Source organism: Melospiza georgiana, chromosome 32 (genome assembly GCF_028018845.1).
Source record: "Melospiza georgiana isolate bMelGeo1 chromosome 32, bMelGeo1.pri, whole genome shotgun sequence".
Classification (NCBI taxonomy): domain Eukaryota; kingdom Metazoa; phylum Chordata; class Aves; order Passeriformes; family Passerellidae; genus Melospiza; species Melospiza georgiana.
Genome location: NC_080461.1, coordinates 3,250,831 through 3,268,707, shown reverse-complemented (window position 1 = coordinate 3,268,707; position 17,877 = coordinate 3,250,831). Strand labels below are relative to the sequence as shown.

At 52.5% G+C, this 17,877-nt stretch overlaps 1 protein-coding gene and 1 pseudogene across 1 annotated transcript; one reads left to right on the top strand and one right to left on the bottom strand.

The window, feature by feature from the left end:
- Positions 1-17,877, top strand: part of LOC131094962 (zinc finger protein 850-like) — a 566,308-nt pseudogene that overhangs the window by 478,518 nt on the left and 69,913 nt on the right.
- Positions 12,716-15,392, bottom strand: LOC131095020 (histone H3-like centromeric protein A). The gene is made up of 4 exons (XM_058042611.1): positions 15,317-15,392; positions 14,733-14,824; positions 13,473-13,550; positions 12,716-12,853 (listed from the first exon to the last, which is right to left on the bottom strand). The coding sequence occupies exons 1-4, from the start codon at positions 15,390-15,392 to the stop codon at positions 12,716-12,718; spliced, it is 384 nt and encodes a 127-aa protein (XP_057898594.1).

Genomic DNA, 17,877 nt, shown 5'->3' with positions numbered 1-17,877 from the left:
TTTACAGTAACAGAATCAACAAATGCAGTTTTATTAAAATAACCACAACAGAAATGCGTTGGTAAGGGGGAACTGGGGAAAAAAGGAGAAGATAAGGAAAAGGAGGAGAAGAGGGGAGATGGATATAACTACCGAAACGTGATGCTGCTTTTGTCCTTCGAAGGTCCAGCCATCGAAAGCTCACCAGGCCATGTCCGGGGAGATCTCAAAATCTCTAGCTAACTCAGAGGTTTTTATTATTGAAAATTGTGAGGGGTGGGGAAACAGATACAATAGGGAATAGATGTAGCAGGTAGTCTATGTTCTCAGCAGTAAATGAGAGCCATTGTTTTCTTGGTCCAGTGGTCACAACCTGCAGGCAAACATCTCGCTTTGGTCAGCTTGCTTCCCCCACACACCTCCCCCGGGCTGGGGGTTTCAGTCCCAGTCCTTGGAAGGAGCAGAGGGGCATTTTCACATAGCAGTTTCATGTCTCAGTCCTTGATGGAGATGCTTCTTACATCTCAGTCTGTCTGTCACGGTGGTTGTAAAACAGGTGAGGGTCTTTTGTGGGAGCCCACCTGAAACTCAGGAGAAGTCCAGCCAGGCCGAGAGGTGGGACAGCTTCCAAGGCTATTGTTGCAAACGGGGCATGGTGCCCCCTTCTTAGAATACAGCAAACACTCCTGTGAAAACAACTAACACTGTGCTTTCAGGTCTCAGGGCCTTTGGCATGAGACTTTCTCCTTCAGAGCCAGAGATCCTAGACAGTGGGGTCTTCTCTTCAGTGGTCCCCCAATGACAATCGTGAGGCAGATGAGGGATATTTCGGACAGACTCTCACACCACCCAAGCTGATTTTTAATAAAGGCGTTAAAAAGGAGAAAGATCTCCTGCGTTATTTATTTCAGAAGGGATTTGGGGGAAATGTATGGGGAGTGCAGGAAATCGGGAGTGGTTAGGGGCGCACTGGGTATCTATAGGGCATCTAGAAGAGGTCTGTGGAATTTTTGGGGGAGACTCTAGGAGTGCTGAGGAAAATCTGTGAAAGGATTTGGGGGTCCAGGTAGGGCTTTGGGAGATCTTTGACGGTCCGGGGGTCTGTGGGATGTTTTGGGGGGCCCAGGACGGCGTTGGGAGGTCTATGGGGACCAGCAAGTCTATAGGGGTGCCTGGGGCTTCGTTGGGCATTTCGGAGCAGGGAGCCCCCAAACCCGTGGGAGTGGAGCTCACCTGTCTTCTTCACCTTCACACGACTGACGTGGCGCCGGGGGGTTCTCGTGGCTCTCCGCCCCTGATGGCGCTGGGGGGGAAGGGGGGGCTCAGAAGCTCCCCCTGAGCCCCCAAAAATCCCTCGTGGCCCCCCCTCGCCTCTCACTTGCCTCTGGTTGCGCGCCAGTTTACTCACTTCCTGGACTACAACTCCCAAAAGACCGCGGTGCCCCGTAGGACACCGATAGAGCCGGGACTGCGGTTCCCGTCATGCCCCGCGGCCCGCGAGAGGCCCGTCAGGGCCGGGACTGTCCCCTAAGCACCGTCCCAGCTGCTCCCCGAGTGCTCCCCTGAACTGTGAGTGCGCCCCGGGGCCCCGTAAGTACCCCCAGTTTCCCTCTCCTGACTCCCAAGTGCCCCTCAGGGTCCCGAAGTTCCACCGACCCCTACTTGCCGCCAAATGATGCCTGTGTGTCCCCTCGGACCCCCAAGTGCTCTGCACCTGCCTCCCCGCCCCCTAAGCGCCCCTCCAGACCCTTTAATGATCCCCCAGCTGGCCTCCAAGCGCCCCTCGAATGTCTCCTGGGAATTGGCTTGATGACAACAATGTAGAGAAAGACCCTGACTCTATCGCAGTATCAGCAACACTTCAGCCTTTAATTAAAATTTGAATCAAAACTGCAATTGCCGATGTTTAGGATGAAAAGGCCTCCGCACTTTTTCGTGCCACTCCCGTGGTCCATCTTGGAGCCAGGGAAATTGCGGGAAAAGCATTCCTGCATGTTGCATGCATCAAAATTTCATGGGAATCAGGAACAGAGTCTGTGTAGTGAACTTCCCTGACAGGTGGAGAAAATCCTGTCAGATGAAGAGCAGGTTGAGAGGGCTTTGGGGACGTGGAGTATACAAAATCCCAGAGACCCCCCTCCATCCCCTACAGACTCTCCAGTAGATCCCAAACATGCTCAGAATCCCCTCAAAATGCTCCATAGCTCCCCCTCCCCCCCCAAACACCCTATAAACCCTCAGGACCCTCCCAAACCTGCCTCTAAAACCTCCTGAGGCTCTCTAAAATAACCCATAGATGTGCCCAAACCCTTGGCACTCCCCCACACCCCCAAAAGGGGCTACCCCAGGTGGACTGCCTCAGCTACTTTTTGGGCTGATATGTATGTAGGTATAAATCTAATAGAGAGATAAAATATAATACAGAAAGGGGCCTCCAGGAGAGCTGGGGAGGGTCTTTGTCAGGGGACAGGATGGAGGGTGAGGGTTTTCACCTGCCAGAGGGCAGGGTTAGATGGGATATTGGGATGAAATTCCTCCCTGTGAGGATGGTGAGACCCTGGCACTGGTTGTCCAGAGAAGCTGCAGCTGCTCCATCCCTGGAAGTGTCCAAGGCCAGGTTGGACAGGGCTTGGAGCAACCTGGGATAGTGGAAGATCTCCCTGCCCATGGCAGGGGGTGGATGGAGATGACCTTTGAAGTCCCTTCCAACCCAAACCAGCCTGGGTATCTAAAAGTGGGGGAGGTTTGAGGTAGGAAACCTTGGCTGACCCCAGGTGCCCTCCCAGGCTGCTCCATCACTCACACTTCAGGAAGAAACAGCAAGAGAAAACCTGATGAAAAAGCTCCTGGGAGAGATGGGTTGGGGGGGTGTGAGTCTCTCAGGAACTGCTCCAGCCCTTTCCAGTCCCTCAGGTGGAGGCACTTGGGGCATGATTCCTACCCAATAGGCATCCCAATGGGGGAGAAGACAGGTTCAACCTCTTGATCTAGCCTGTCCTGATCCCTCTGCAGAGCCTTGCTGCCCTCCAGCAGATCCACAGTCCCACACAAGCTGGTGTTTGTGAAATTAGTTTGACTTCCACTTGATCCCCTCATCCAGATCATCAATAAAGATGTTGAACAGGACTGGACCCAGCACTGACTCCTGGGGTCACCCACAAGGAATTGGGTGTTATGGATAGAGTGGGAGCTTCAGACAAGCCCTGTCTTAGGCTAATATTTTTGGATACAGCTTGAATTAGGTGGCCTGCACCTAAACCACTCTGGCTCACAAGTTCTAAGAGTGGCAGATCAGGTCTGTTATGAAATTAGTTATTTCTTGAATAGACTGGAGATAATAGACAAAAGGTCTTGAACAGATTTACTTACTACACGGTATAAAACAGAAGAACTACTAGTAGATTACATAAAACCGTGCACAACATTAAGGTTCCTATATCAAAGCTAGGAAAGAAATAACATAGATTAGGAGTCAATGTAACTTACCAACAAACTGTCAAGAGTGTGCACAGAGACTTTTCACTCAACCCTCAAGAGAGGAACCACAAAACCAGCATCCCAACTTTGAGGGAAAAGTCCCACTCATTTCCAGGGAATGTGCAGGAACTTCTACTTTGTGAAAGTTTAGTGTAGCTTTAATAGATTGTGAAGTAAAATGTCTGTCAGAAATTCCAGCTTATCTTTCCACAATCTTGCTTCCACAGCAAGATGTTTATTTTCAGCCAGAAGTACTGCTTCCATGGCACCCAAATAACCACGAGACAAGCGGTCTTTAGTGATTTATTTCACCAATCAGCAAGCTCTTGTGGCAGGGAACACGTCCTGCTACACTAACCCCAGCTGGATTTAGTTCCATTCCCCACCACTCTCTGGGCTTGGGCATCAGCCAGTTTCTCATGCAGCAAACAGTTGCCCTGTCCAATCCATGAGCAGCCAGCTCTTCCAGTGCCAAAGGCTTTACTGCTCTCTATAAATATCCATCCACGGCCCTTCCCTCATCTCCTGAGTGGGTCATTCTGTCACTGCCTGCAGCCCCTTGGCCTGGGCGGGAACAGCCTGCAGCACTGGGCAGCTGTGGCATTCCAGGGGCTTCCACGGCTTTGCCGGCTTTCCCTGGCCTGCAGCCGCTGCTGGAGGTGAGCGTGGCCGCACTGCAGGCGGTGCAGGTGACCCTGGGCGTGCTGGAGCTGCTGCCAATGCGCTGCGCTGCCTGAGCCCACACCCGCGTCAGCTGCCGCCTTTCTGCTCCCTGCATGGCCTCTGAGAGCTGAAGCTGCAGGCGCAGCAGCCACAGGGGATGCGCGTGGTTCCACAACGCTTCTTCCAGGGCCTCAGTGCCTTGAGCTCGCTCTGCCTGTCTCAGAACTCGCTCTCAGCCATCCCTGCCGATGCCTTCGATGACCTGGCACCTGTGGGAGTGTTGTTGGCTGTGACTGACTCTGTGCGAGGTAGTGTGCATGGTGGTGTGCCTGTTGGTAACTCCAAAACAGAAATTTTTAACTTTTAAGAAAAAGATGATTACTTCAGGGAAACATTCTTTTCTTTCCCTCCCAATCTCGCTCCCTCTGGTATTACAAAGGAACTCTGGGGAAAGGGATTAGTGGGATTAATGGAGGGAGGCCGTGGAAGGGGGGAAAAGGAGGTAGGAATTTGTGGGAACATAAAAAAGGGGTAGTAGGACAATGGAAAGGAAAAGTGGAAAGTGGGAGAGGGGCAGGAAGGCCACAGGAATTGGGGAAGGGTATTAGAAGTGAGACTTATCTGATTGGAAGGTTCAGTCATTATGCTTTACCATGGGAAGGAAAGGATATAGCCCCAGTGGTTTAGGTGGAAGTTACAGGCTGCCCTAGGGAGGTAAAGATCAGCAAAAGCTTTCTGATCTGGCAGCTTTTGTATGAGAGTCATCTTTGAGCATATATAATATCAGAGGTGGTATCCACATTTGAATGATGGGCTTCTGGATGAGAATGAGAGTTCTCTTCTGTAGGAAGGAAAGCATGTAGCCCCAGTGTTTGCGGTGCTGATGAGAGGCTGCACAGAGGAGGTAAAGGCCAGCCAAGACCTCTCTACCTCTCTATCATGGCACCTTTTTGGAGGGAGCAATCCTTGGACATAATATTGGAATTGTTATCTAATTTGGGTAATGGGTAAAATCCCTGGTCATATTCAATTAAGTGCACTTACAACTGAAAAGCATGTGTGATGTAGAAGGCATGTACTAAGTTACCATACTTACTAGCTTAAATAAAATAAGTGACTCTACCCTGTGGGTTGAACTTGTTAATATGTGAACCAAATTTGCTTCCTGTTGGCAGTGATTGCTCCTGCAATAAGGATAAGCTGTCCTTTGATGGTTAACTTGATCCTCAGTGGGGGTGTGCTGGCATCATTACTGATATCATTCCTGGATAGAAAAAACAGTATTAGTCTCAGCAGCATTAGCCTGAACAGGTTACCCCTTTATTACTGCACCTGAGTGGGTCGCAGCTGGTGAGAGAGAGACGGTGAATCTTGTTTCTTGAATCAGAAGGCTTGATTTATTTATATATTATATATAATACATTATTACTATGCTAATAGAATATAGAGAGAGGTTTGCAGAGCAGCTAGGCTAGGCTAGGAATCGATAGAAAGAAGAATCCACAACAAAGTTGTGTCCAAGGACTGAGTCCCTGGCTTACACTTTGTGATTGGCCCTTAATTATAAACAAAGAAAATGAGCCAATCAAGGTGCGTCCCATTACATTCCACAGCAGCTGATAATAATTGTATACCTTGTCTTCCGAGGCCTCTGGCCTCCAGAAGACACAGAAATCCGAAAGAAAGCATTTCTGTGAAGAAATGTCTGCGACATCTCACCTTTCTAAATTGTATAAAATAAAAGAAAACTGCTGATGTGGAATGAACAGGAAATTTCTTCACCTATAAAATATAGAATACTCACAAATCACTAAAACAATCCTACAATATAAGAAAAATGCAAAATACAATGTAAAGAGAATTTGAGTCCATGCAGCTGAGTTTCAGGAGCAGTCCATCAGCTGAAGTTGTTTCTTTTGGACATCTGAGAGTCCTTTTTGTCCTGAAACAGCATAACACAATTTTAAAGAATTTAAAACAATTTAAAACAATTTGAACAATTTTTAGAATGTCCTTTTCTGGCCCTTCAGTGCTTCAGCGCTTCAGAGCTGCTGCCTGCTAGTTTCAATCTTTTTTATTTAATTTTAATTTTTTTTTTTTTTTGATCGAAAACAAAAGAGCAGCAGCCAAGCAGAGCAGTGCCAGAGAAGGAAAAGGCCCTGGGGGCCCTGGCCCATGCTGGACCAGGAACCCCAAAAACTGGCTCACAAAGGGGGACCAGGTCCAGTAGGAGAAACCAGAACCCCCAGAAACATAAGGAGGCCAAGTGATGGCCCTGGCCCAGGAACCTCCTGAGCCCAACGGCCCAGGCCAAACTCATAAGGAAGGCTCTGCATTTCCACAGGCCTGAACCCAGCTGCCAGCACAATGGCAGCACGGGTAGTGAGACGCTTCCTTTCCCCTAAACCACTGAGGCATGCCAGCAGTGAGGAAATAGAAGCTGCCCCGAGAATCTTCATCTCGGGTCTGGGAATGTTTGTTTCCCACAGCAACACGGCACCATCCCCACCGAGCTGGGGACCAAAGGCAGAACTTTCGGGAGCCCCCTCCCCCTCGCCGCTAGGGCACAAGAGAGGCGGCAGAGATGGCAGCCTCCATGGGACAGCAACCGAAACACCACCCCCCAAACCGCAGAGAACGCCGATCCTAAAACCCGGCAGCTGGACTGCCGCAAAAGTCAGCTGGCGGGCAGCCCCCGCTCCACTGAAGAAGAGACCAGCCTCCGGGGCCACTTCCTGGGGCAGGCCCGGGGCTGGCGGGCCGGCCATGGGGGGCGCCGGGCCGGGGTGGGGGCCCGCGGGGCTGTGGGTGATGCTGGGGCTGGCCTGGAACGCGGCAGTGACTCTGGCCGCGGAGGAGCCGGCCGAGGAGGGAATCATGCTGATTGTAAGATCAGCCGCGGGCTGCTCCGAGGGTCTCGCGGGTTCAGCGCCGTTTTCTGCCGCTGACTCTGGGACTGTCTCAGCTTGAGGCGGCGGGGACGCGCGGGAACACGCCGCCGCCGCATCCCCCGGCCCTGAAAGCGGCGGCAGGCACGGCACGGGGCCGGCGCTGTCCCCCGCCGCTGACTCCGGGGTCCGCTGCGGAGGCGCAGTCGCAGTCTCCGTCGCAGCGCAAACAGGCAGCAGCGGAGCCGGGAGAAGCGGCGGAGCATCGCTGTTGCTTAGCAACAGGTCAATCGCCGGAAGTGCTGTCTCTTCTGCCTTCCCTGACACAGGCTCTGGCGGGGGCGGGGAGGCCAGTGAAACCGCGGGCGGGACCGCCTGGAGAGGCGGAGACGGGATCTCCTGGAGTGACGGCTCTGGCAGGGGCGTGGAGGAAGCCTCAGAGACCGGTGCCGCCCCCATGTCTGAAGGCGGAGTCTGAGAGGCCGGCTGTGGCTTGAGCGGGCACTCCCATCCCCCCGGAGAGAGAGAAGGGGGGGAAGGAGAACACTCCATCTGAGCATGCTCCGGAGCAAGAGTAAAAAAAACTTCTTCGGGCCGCGAAGTTTCAGCCCCCCCGCCGCGAAGCAGGGGGGTGGGAAGCAGAATGTCCTCCCCCACCACGTCTTCTGCCAAAGGCGGTGGAAACGGAGCCTGGCCATAACAGTTAGAGATCCATTGGAATAAAGCTGCTCTGCGCTTCAGGACTGGGAAAAGCTTTATAAATGCTGGGTAGATGGAAGGCAGGACATGTCCCTGGCTCCAGACGAACTGGAAAATGGAGTCCATGCACTCCCAGACAAAAACATCTAAAGCATACAGGACATCAGTAAAAAACCCAAAAAGCTTTGCCCATCTAAAGTATTTATAGAGATCTGTTTCTGACAAAAAGAAACCGTCTTCCCTACACCAGTATTTCCAGAGGGCAATGACCTTCTCCTCTGAAGGAGAGAACTGAACCTCTTCCGGTAAGGCATGTGTCTGCCATACGAACAGCCACAGACTATGAAGGGCTGAATCCTCAGGGATGGAAAATTGAACAGTACCTTTTGAAAGAGTCCAGCTTGCTCTGGCCAGCTCCACAGGTCTGCTGCTCTTTTCCATCATCTTTCCTGATGGTTTTCCAGAAGATTCTGCTGTGGTCAGCCTTGGCTGTGAACTCTGTCCAAATCAGGATCTTCAGTTCTTCAGCTCCTGGCTTGAATCCACTTTTGTGGTCACTTCAAAGCAACCATCAAATGCTACACATACAGGATTTTTACCCAGTGCAGCAATTTTGCTCCTCTGGTCTTATCAAATTAATTTTTGCTCTGACACGTCGGGTCACCAGATATTACTGCGCCTGAGTGGGTCACAGCTGGTGAGAGAGAGACGATGAATCTTGTTTCTTGAATCAGAAGGTTTGATTTATTTATATATTATATATAATACATTATTAATATGCTAATAGAATATAGAGAGAGGTTTGCAGAGCAGCTAGGCTAGGCTAGGAATCGATAGAAAGAAGAATCCACAACAAAGTTGTGTCCAAGGACTGAGTCCCTGGCTTACACTTTGTGATTGGCCCTTAATTATAAACAAAGAAAATGAGCCAATCAAGGTGCATCCCATTACATTCCACAGCAGCTGATAATAATTGTTTACCTTGTCTTCCGAGGCCTCTGGCCTCCAGAAGACACAGAAATCCGAAAGAAAGCATTTCTGTGAAGAAATGTCTGCGACACCCCTTAGTGGCTCAAGTTGTTTAATCACTTGGACTAATGACAAAATTCCTTTTTCCCACTCAGAATCTCTCTGTTCCATCTCTTTAAATGGGGTTGAGTTGAATAGTAAATATTTCTTTGGTCTTTTGTGGTGTTAGGCCTTGACATTCTTCAGGAGGAATCTCAACTTCTACTTTATGAAGTGCTTGTCCACTGCTGTTGCTGCTTCCCGTGTTTTCAGGGGGGTCTCCTGCAATTTGAGTTGTCCTCCATGGGTAGTGTGCTCTCCTAATTTCAACTATCAGTTCTGCAAAGTTTAGTACAGCAGTGATTGTAGGTGTGTTCAACTGCCTGTAATAAATCATAAGCCACAACTGTCTGTTCAGCTCTTTCATGAGCCAGACCCTAAGACTGGCTCAGTTGGTCTGAGCATGGTGCTGAACCACAGTTGCTGGTTCAATCTGTGTATGGCCCATTCACTTAACAGCTGGACTTGATGATCTTTGTGGGTCCCTTTCAACTCAGAATATTCTGTGATCTGTGACATAATGGCAATGCCAACAGCAAACGTTGGCTAAACACTGGCATGTTCTATGTGGCTGGAGTGTTAAAATGATCACTGGCCACTGTCTCTGACAGGAGAGATAGGAGTGTGACTGAGTGATAGTACCTTTTTTCTTTTAATCTGTCAGCACCCCATCAATGCCCAAGCACACGGGTGCTTATATTGTGGCCGTTAGGTTTGCAGTAATTGGATATTTCAACTCTTAGTGGGGCCACATTGGCCAGAACTTCAGAAATTCCACTTCTCCCTGCAGCAAAAATCCAGCACGGGGACACACTAGCAGTCTTTGGATCAGGGAGTGCAGGTGCCATGTGGAGTCAGCACAGTCTCTGGATTCCTTTTAGGGTTTGGGCTAATGTTCAAACATTAACATTGACTCACTGCCATCAGGCAGACAACAGATTTAAATGCTCAGAACATCAAAACCCTAAATATTGTCATTGTGATCTTTGATTGCAAAGCAAGTAGCCAATATCCACTTCTCATCCAGAACCCATAAATTAACCATAAGCAGCTTGACAGATAACATTTTCTCCATTTACTAAAGTGATTTTAACTCTTAGTGTCTGGGTCATACACCCAGCGTCTTGGCATCCTGCTTCATTAGTACTGAATGCTGTACTCCTGTATCTACTAGAAATGTAATTAATCATTGACAATAACCAACTGGAATCTAGATATGTGGGTCATTAGTATGTATTGATAGGGCTCCACTTGTTGCATTTCAGTCTCACTTGGCTTGTGCCTGGAATGCTTTTGCAAATCAGCCACCTGAATGGACTCTTGCACAATACAGGGTGAATTGGTAGCTTGCTTAAGCATCACCTTTGCTGTTTCTTTCAGTTTTCATCTTTTCTCCTTTTCTTCCTGGAACTGTTCCTGCAACTGTTCATTTCTCAGTAACAGGGATAAATAAGGTTTCCTCTCTCAGTTCTTGTTTCTTTCTTCTATAATTTTCCCTATTCAAATTCTAAAATAATTGTCTTTCCTTACACTCTGCTGAAGCAAGTAGGGTCCTAAGATGGTCTTTCTCAGTCATAAGTTGATCCACTTGGATTCTCAGCTTTTCTCCTGTCTCCATCTCAGAGGCCAGTGGTAACTTTGATACCTCATTTTCTGTGTAAGTCTTACTTTTGGGGAGCTTCCTTAAATGTTTGCAGTTGCCAGCCCCCAGCTCACTGAGGATGCCAAAAGTTGTTTCTAAGACTCCAATTAACAACATTAGCCTGTGAGGCCATAGTAATGGTAGGTCTCCCAGGAGTTCCAACTCCCACATCAACATTTTTATCCTGCTTGTGGCAAAAGAGTGCAACTTTCCTTTTCCCCAGGTACTAAATTCTCCAGAACAGCAGTGGATAATTTATCACTTCCCAAGAAATTCCTTTCTGCAAGCCTTTCACTCAAACTGCATTCCATTATGCACTGGCACCCTCCTGCTCCCTTTTGGGCAGTCTGCTTCCTTGGTGCAATTCCAATCTCCTGATTTGGATGTTCTGTTTACTATTTGTTAAGTGACACCCATCCTTCTGCCATAGCTAATTAGCCCTGAAGATCTCTTTCACCACAAGGACTTTTCCCTAGTTTTCCTCTCTGTGGGGTTAACTTGTTTCAAGTGATCCTGAAATTCTGCCACAGTGTTTTATCATGTCCAGCAAAACTCTAACCATGGCAGCCACATACTTGGTTAATCAGTGATGTAGGTGAGGGCTGTCCTGGAACATCTGTCATTCATCAGTTGCAAAAACACTGCCTTCTGTACACCCTCTGTCCCATGATCAATGATTGGGGTCTCAATCCTAAGCAAATCACTCCTCTCTAATGGATGCAATCTCCTGCTCAATAGGCGGCACTCTGAGTTAAAGACCACAGTTTTCTCTGGTCACTCACCATTGAAAATACTTCTGGCCTCCAGAAGCCTTGGGCCTCCACCTCAGACAAATGATTTAATCACCCTCTGCCAGAGGCACTCTCCAAACATATCCAGTTTCTGATTACTATGTAAGTCTGCTGTACTTTTCCTGGAACTTTGCTCTCTTGGCTGCTGTGTACCACACTGTTTTAGTAACAGTGTGCAGACCCTGACTATCATAGAAGGTTTCATCTTTAATTTGGGGTTGTAATGTGATTTCCTCATTATCAAATGTACTGCTGCTTATAGGGACATTAGAGATGTCAAAGCAATTTTCTGTCCTGCCCACAATTTGCACTGTGAACTTTGAAAGTTCAGTAACAAAAATATTCCCCACCAGACTGTCTGGGGAAAAAAGAGGGTTGAGGAGACCCCAAAACTGGAGGTATTTCAAACCAGGTGGGTTGGGGTTGGGCTGGGATTTTAGGGGGGATATTTGGGGTCCCTGAGGTTTGGGGGGCTGAGAGGGTACCCCAAGGATTGCAGAGATGGGCAGTTTTAAGGGGATTTGGGTAGGTTTTGGGTTCTGAGGCTCGGGGGCAGTCTCCAAGGCATGAGGAAGGGGGAGTTGGAGTCCCAGGGCAGGGTTGGGGTTGGGCGGGTCCGTTCTGGGGTCCCTCCCGTGCCCTCAGGCGCGGGCACAGGCGCTGCCGGTGCAGCGCCCCCGCAGGTCCCGCCCCTCCCCGCTCAGCAGCGCCCTGAGTGGCACCAGCGGGAACAGCAGCCGGGGACGGCCCAGAACCCCATAGCCCCGCCCCCCAAGTGTGGCCCTCCCCAAGCCCCGCCCCATAGCGGGGACCCCGTTGAAGCCCCACCCCCAGAGCTCCGCCCGTGGACGGGAGACCTCCAGAGACCCCCCCCGCGGGGTTACTAAGCCCCGCCCCCCGGAGGCAACCCTACCACGTTCAAGCCACCTCTAAGCACCGCCCCCAAAGCCCTGACCTCCTCTCAAAAAGCGAATCCCTTAAGCACCACCCCCTAGCCGACCCTCCCACCACCTCTATACGTGGAAACCCTTAGGCCTCAAGACCTTCCTGGCCCCCATCCCAAGTGCCCTTACCTAGAATACTCAGAGCCCCTCTCCCTGTGGCTTCTCCTCCCCTCCAGAGTTCCCCCGTGTGATGCCTCAACTCCAAATCCCCTCCAAGCTCCCCAGCATCAGCACCTAGGGGTCACAAACATTTATTGGGGTACAGCAGGACTGGGAGGGTCTCCACTAGGGTGGAGGTCCTGGGTAGGTTTCCCTGGGACTGGCATGCTGGTGATGGGGGTTCCAGGGGGATCGTGGGTAGGGGTCCTCAATAATCTGAGAGGTGCTGGACTAAGGAAGGGGACCTTCACCCAGGGGTTGTTGGGGATCCTGAGGTGGGGGAGTCTATGGGGTGGGTCCACGTGGGGGGCCTTGGGGGACCCCATGGTGGGGGGGGAGGGTCTCAGCCTGATGGTCCCATAGGAGGTCCCAGTAAGATTATGGGTGTGAGATTATCAGGGGTCCTCATTCAGATGCCCCCCAGCTCGGGTCCCAGCAGGTGCGGGACCAGGTGCAGATCCTTGGGAACAGGGTGACTCGGTGGGTGTGCAGCGAGAACAGGTATGCTTCTTCCAACAGCCTTGTCATGAAGGCCTCTGCTGCCTGTGAACCAAAACCTGAGGGCAGGTCCCCAAAGCTCCCCAGCATGCTCCAACCCCCACACCTTCCCCCAGAGTCACTCCCCCCCAAACACACACCCGGGGGGGCAGGGTCCCTCCAAACCCACCCATGGGTGACCAAAGCACCTTGTGCCTGTAAATGTCTTAGGGGGAGGATCAATACCCAGTGACCCATCCTCAATCCCCGACAGACCCCGGGAGTAAGGGACCCCCTCCCCCCCCCCCAGCACCCAGAGACCCTCTCAACATCCATGGAGCCCTGTCCCAGAACCCATAGACCCTCCCCCCAGCCAATGGAGACCCTCCTAGACTCTTCCTCAGCTCCCATCACATTCACCCAGCAAACCTCTCAGCCTTATCCAAGCATCCAAAGAGACCTTCCTGGACCTCCTCAGCTCCCAGAGATACCCCCAGCACCCACAGGCCCCCCCTGCAGCACCCACATACCCCCAACCCCCATGGAAACCTTCTCAGTACCCATGAGATCCCCCTCAGCCCCTTCCCCACGCCCCTAAGTCCCTGGATACCCCTGCAGGACCCATAGGACCCCTCCAGCCCCTCTGTGACCTCCCTCCACCATGCCTGGGCCCCGCGAGCCGCACCTCCTGCAGCGCCAGCAGGGCCATGCTCTGCCAGCGGCAATCAACGTCGCGGGTGATGGGCAGGCAGAGCTCCCGCACCTGCGGCACAGAGGGCACAGCGAGGGGGGTACATGGGGGCAGCAGGGTCACAGGGAGTGCGGGGACATCGGGACAACATGGAGGGGATATGGGGGCATTGGGGACATCCCGGGCTGGGGACACCACCATGGCGATACCCTGGAGACATGGAGACACTGCCCTGGGGACATCCCAGGGACCTGGGGACACCCTTGCTGTCACCCTGGAGACACTTTGGGGACACCCCAGGGAGAGGGACACTGGGGACAGGAACACCTGGGAATACACTGGGGAGTGAGGACATGGGAACATCATGATGGGGACACCCTGGGATCTCCCAGGTGGGAGGAAGGGGGGAAGCACCACTCTGGGAACATCTTGGGAACACCCTCAGCCATGGGAACATGGGGACACCCCGATGGGACAGGGGGACAGTGCCAGCACAGCAGGAGGGGCACAGGGAACTCTCAATGCATGCAGCCTCTGAAGGTGGCAGGACACAAGGATGTCTGGCACCACAGAATGACATTGGAGGATATGCAAGGATGTTGGGGGAGGACAGGCCCACTATGTCACGAGGATGGGGAGGACAAGGACATGGGGAGGGCTGGGACAGGGTTGAGGGGGAGGCCTGGGGAAAAGGGATGGTCTTGAAGAGTCCCAGGGGGTGATCTGGGGTTCTGAGGGGTAACTTGGTGGGTCCGTAGGGGGTTGGAAAATTGCAGTGGAGTTTTGGGATGGGGTCCACAAGGGAGGTTGGAGGGTTCCAGGTTGGATTTCAGGCGTCCCAGGGTGGATTTGGGGTTGGATTTTAAGGGGTCCTAGGGATTGCTTGAAGGGTTGCAGTGGGTATTTGGGAGAGTCCAATGGGGAGCTGAAGGGTCCCAGGGTGGATTTGAAGGCACTGGGGGAAGTTGCAGGGTCAAGAGGGTTGATCTGGGGTGTCCTGAGACAGATTTGGGGATCCCAGGAGAGGGGATCCAGAGTGGTTTGGAAGATCCCAGACAATGCTGGAGGTTCTGGGGTGAAAATGGGGGGGGGGGGGTCCTGGAGGGGTTTGGGGGTCCCACAGTAGATTTTGTGCGTATCTGAGATGATCTGTGTGGTCCCAGGGGAGTTTGGGAGTCCATGGGGGGTGGTGGGGAGGTTCTGGGGGGGGAAATCAGGATGTCTGGGGATTTTAAGGATGTGGGGAGTTCTCACCAGGCGGGCAAAGGGGCCGAAGCGCAGCAGCACGCGGGTGCTGCTCTGGTACTTGCGGATCTCCTGCAATGCCCGCCGCCCTGGGTGGCACCCTGTGGGGGCATCGGATAGGGGTCTGTGGGGGCTTTAGGGGATCTATTTAGCCTGGGGGGCACAAATGGGGAGCTCTGAAGGAACGTGGGGGGTATAGATCTATAGCGTCTGTCAGAACACAGGGGGCTATAAGGGGTCTATGGGGGCTATAGGGGCCTGGGGACAGGGTGAGGCTGTGGGGGTTATAAGGGATCTGTAAGGTCTGGGGCGACATTGTGGGTATAAAGGATCTATAGAGAGCTAAAGTGATGTCTGATATAGGGGAGTTATAGGGACAGGGAGTATAGGGGTAGAGGGGCTATAGGGGAGAGGGAGTGTGGGGTGACTGTAGGTGATGGAAGCATATAGGGGTATACAGGGTGCAGACTAGGGGCGGAGGAAAACAACAGAGGGAGTCCATAGGAATGTTCTAGAGGGGGGCCTGAAAGGGGGCTCGATGTAGGAGTTCCATAAGGGGTGTCTATAAGGGAAGTCCCCCGCCCCTCACTCACTGCGTGCCAGCGGCGGGGACGATGGGGGGGCTGGGGAACGCCCGCGCCGTCGGGGGGTGGGTTTGGGGCGGGGCATGGTGTGGCCGAGTCCACCGCAGGGTCAGGGCGAGTTCAGAAGGGGACCCAGCGGCTGGGGAAGGGAGAGTCAGGGTGAGCTCAGCTGTGCGAGGCCCCCACGCGCTGCCGCTATCCGCCGCGCCGTTCAAATCTCCCGCCGCACCGCTCGTGACGTCACTTCCCTCCGCGCGCCTATCGGGGCGCGCGACCGCCCGGTGCCGCGCCGGACTCCGCCCGCCGAGGGCTCATTAGCATAAGTCTGCATGGCCCCACCCCCAGGTACCCCGCGCCTCGGTGCTGCCGGGGTAGTCTCAGTTACCGTCCCCGTGCTGTGCCAGTACGGGCTCTGTAATTGTCCTGGTGTGATCCCAGTCACTCTCATGTGGTTCCCGTTGCTCTCAGTCATCTGCATGGTTCCATTTACGCCCAGAGTGACTCCAGTATGATTCCAGTCCCCTGCAGTATGATTTTAGTGCTTTCCAGTCACTCCCAGTGTGAGTCCTGTATGATCACAACGACTCTCACTATGATCCCTGCCACATCCCCAACGGTCCCAATCAATTCCTGTCACGACTACAATAATCCCACCATGATCCCAATCACTCCCAGTATGATACCAGTTGCCCCCAGTGTGGTTCCAGACACTCCCAGTATGAACCCAGTGTGGTTCCAGTTGTCCCCTCGTGTAGGATCCTAGTTGCCCCAGTTATGGTCCCAGTACCCCCAACATGGTTCCAGCATCTTCCCTTTGCTCCCAGTGTTTCTTCAGTTGTCTCCCAACATAGTCCCAGTAGCTCCCTGTGATACCTAGTACCCAGTAGGGGTCAGTCAAGGATTACAACTGTCCATGAAATCCATTGGGAGAAGTAGATTGGGGCGTTAGTGAACCCATGGTGGCCCAGGTGGACTTTGGGGTCTCTTGAGGGCATTGCCTCGCAGACCTCCCAGCTAACCCCCAGTTTTCCCAGCAGGCAGCCACACTCCTTATTTGACCCCGTCAAGCCTCCCAGTTGCCCCTAGGTGTCCACCCAGGCCAGATGTTGAATAGGACCGGCCCCAACACTGAGTCCTGGGGAACCCAGCAGTGCCCAGCCCCAGCTGGCTGTGGCCGCATTCCCACTCCTCCTTGGCCTGGCCACCAGCCAGGCATTCCCAGCGAGAGGCACCTGTCCCAGCTGCGAGATGCAGGTGCTCCAGGAGAGGCAGGGAGATGGAGGCAGTGCCAAAGGCTTTGCTGAGCTGCAGGCAGACAGACCCACACATGTCCAACACCCACTGGGGTCACCTGGGTGCAGCAGGACATCAGATGAGTCAGGCAGTACCTGTTTTTCCCAAGCCCTGGCTGTTCCCAATGTCCTGGTTTTCCTGTCCGTGCCATGGGTGCTGAAGTCCCAGTTGGTGCCATGTTGCCAATGGGACCCCGTTGTGCTGGCCATCAGTACCTGCTGTTCTTCAACTACCTCAGCAGTCCCACAGCAGAAGGGTCCTCTGAAAGACCAAGCAAGGGATTCAGCTGTCTTAATTTCTTCTGTTTCCACAGCAGCTTTCCCAAAGCTCAGTGGTGTCCTTTTGGATCCTTGAAATACCTCTCCTGAGGTGATTTGTGCCAAGGATACACGCAGCCTCTAGGCCAGCAACAATGGCATTTTTCTGCCACTCATGCTCAGTCAGGAGCTCTTCAGCTTCCAATGTAGTCCCTGTTGGGATCCCCCTGTCATCCCAGAAACAGAGGTGGATTCTGCCCCTGCATGATGGCATCAGGGTGCATTGTGCAGCCATGTCAGCTAAAGCCTTGTGCTCCTGTGGCTCTGCTGTGCCAGGCCATGGATCCACACAGTCCAACTGACCCCACTGTCCTTATTCCACACCTGGCTGGAGCCAGGGCCCCTCTAGCTCTGATCATGGTACTTGTTGCTTGCTCCTTGTAAATATGACCTGGAGGTCCCTTCCAGAGGGTCAGAAGTAACATCAGCCCTTCAATTCCACCTGAAGACTTGCCCAGTGGAAACTGAGTGACATTTTTCCTTGAAGAGTTTTCTGTGGTGGTTAATTTTTCTTCTCAACTCACATACCTGTGCTGCCAAGGCAGAGGTGGGTTTTCCCTCCAACTTCCATATGTCTTCACCATGGCCAGGCAAGTAAAACCACAGGTTACCTTGTGGTGTGCCCCTCTCTCTTGAGCAGGGGGCACCTGCCCCCTATAGAGTCCAATCTGTGCTAGTGGAGCATAGGGCACTTCTTTCAGTTGCTGGAGGTCTTTTCCACAGACAAGATGCAAGCCCATAGGGTGAAAAAGATACTTTCTTCATATTGTGAGAGTTTAGTAACCAAATTATCAACTCTTTGTTCTCCTTTCCATGACATCACTGCCAATGAGTTGGTATATGGTGATGGCACCTCAGTAGGAACTTCCATCACGTGGTTTGTGTACACTGAACCTCATGTGGATCTACAGGGAACTGTAGGTCTGGACACAATCCTGTGTCATGTGCCCCGGATGATCC

What these genes read in the sequence shown, in the direction of transcription:
- LOC131095020 (XM_058042611.1), bottom strand. Translation starts at nt 15,392, where the DNA reads ATGCCCCGCCCCAAACCCACCCCCCGACGGCGCGGGCGTTCCCCAGCC. An exon ending in GTCCCCGCCGCTGGCACGCA is followed by an intron (nt 14,825 to 15,316) that starts GTGAGTGAGGGG and finishes ATGCCCCCACAG; the next exon opens with GGTGCCACCCAGGGCGGCGG. An exon ending in TCGGCCCCTTTGCCCGCCTG is followed by an intron (nt 13,551 to 14,732) that starts GTGAGAACTCCC and finishes TCTGTGCCGCAG; the next exon opens with GTGCGGGAGCTCTGCCTGCC.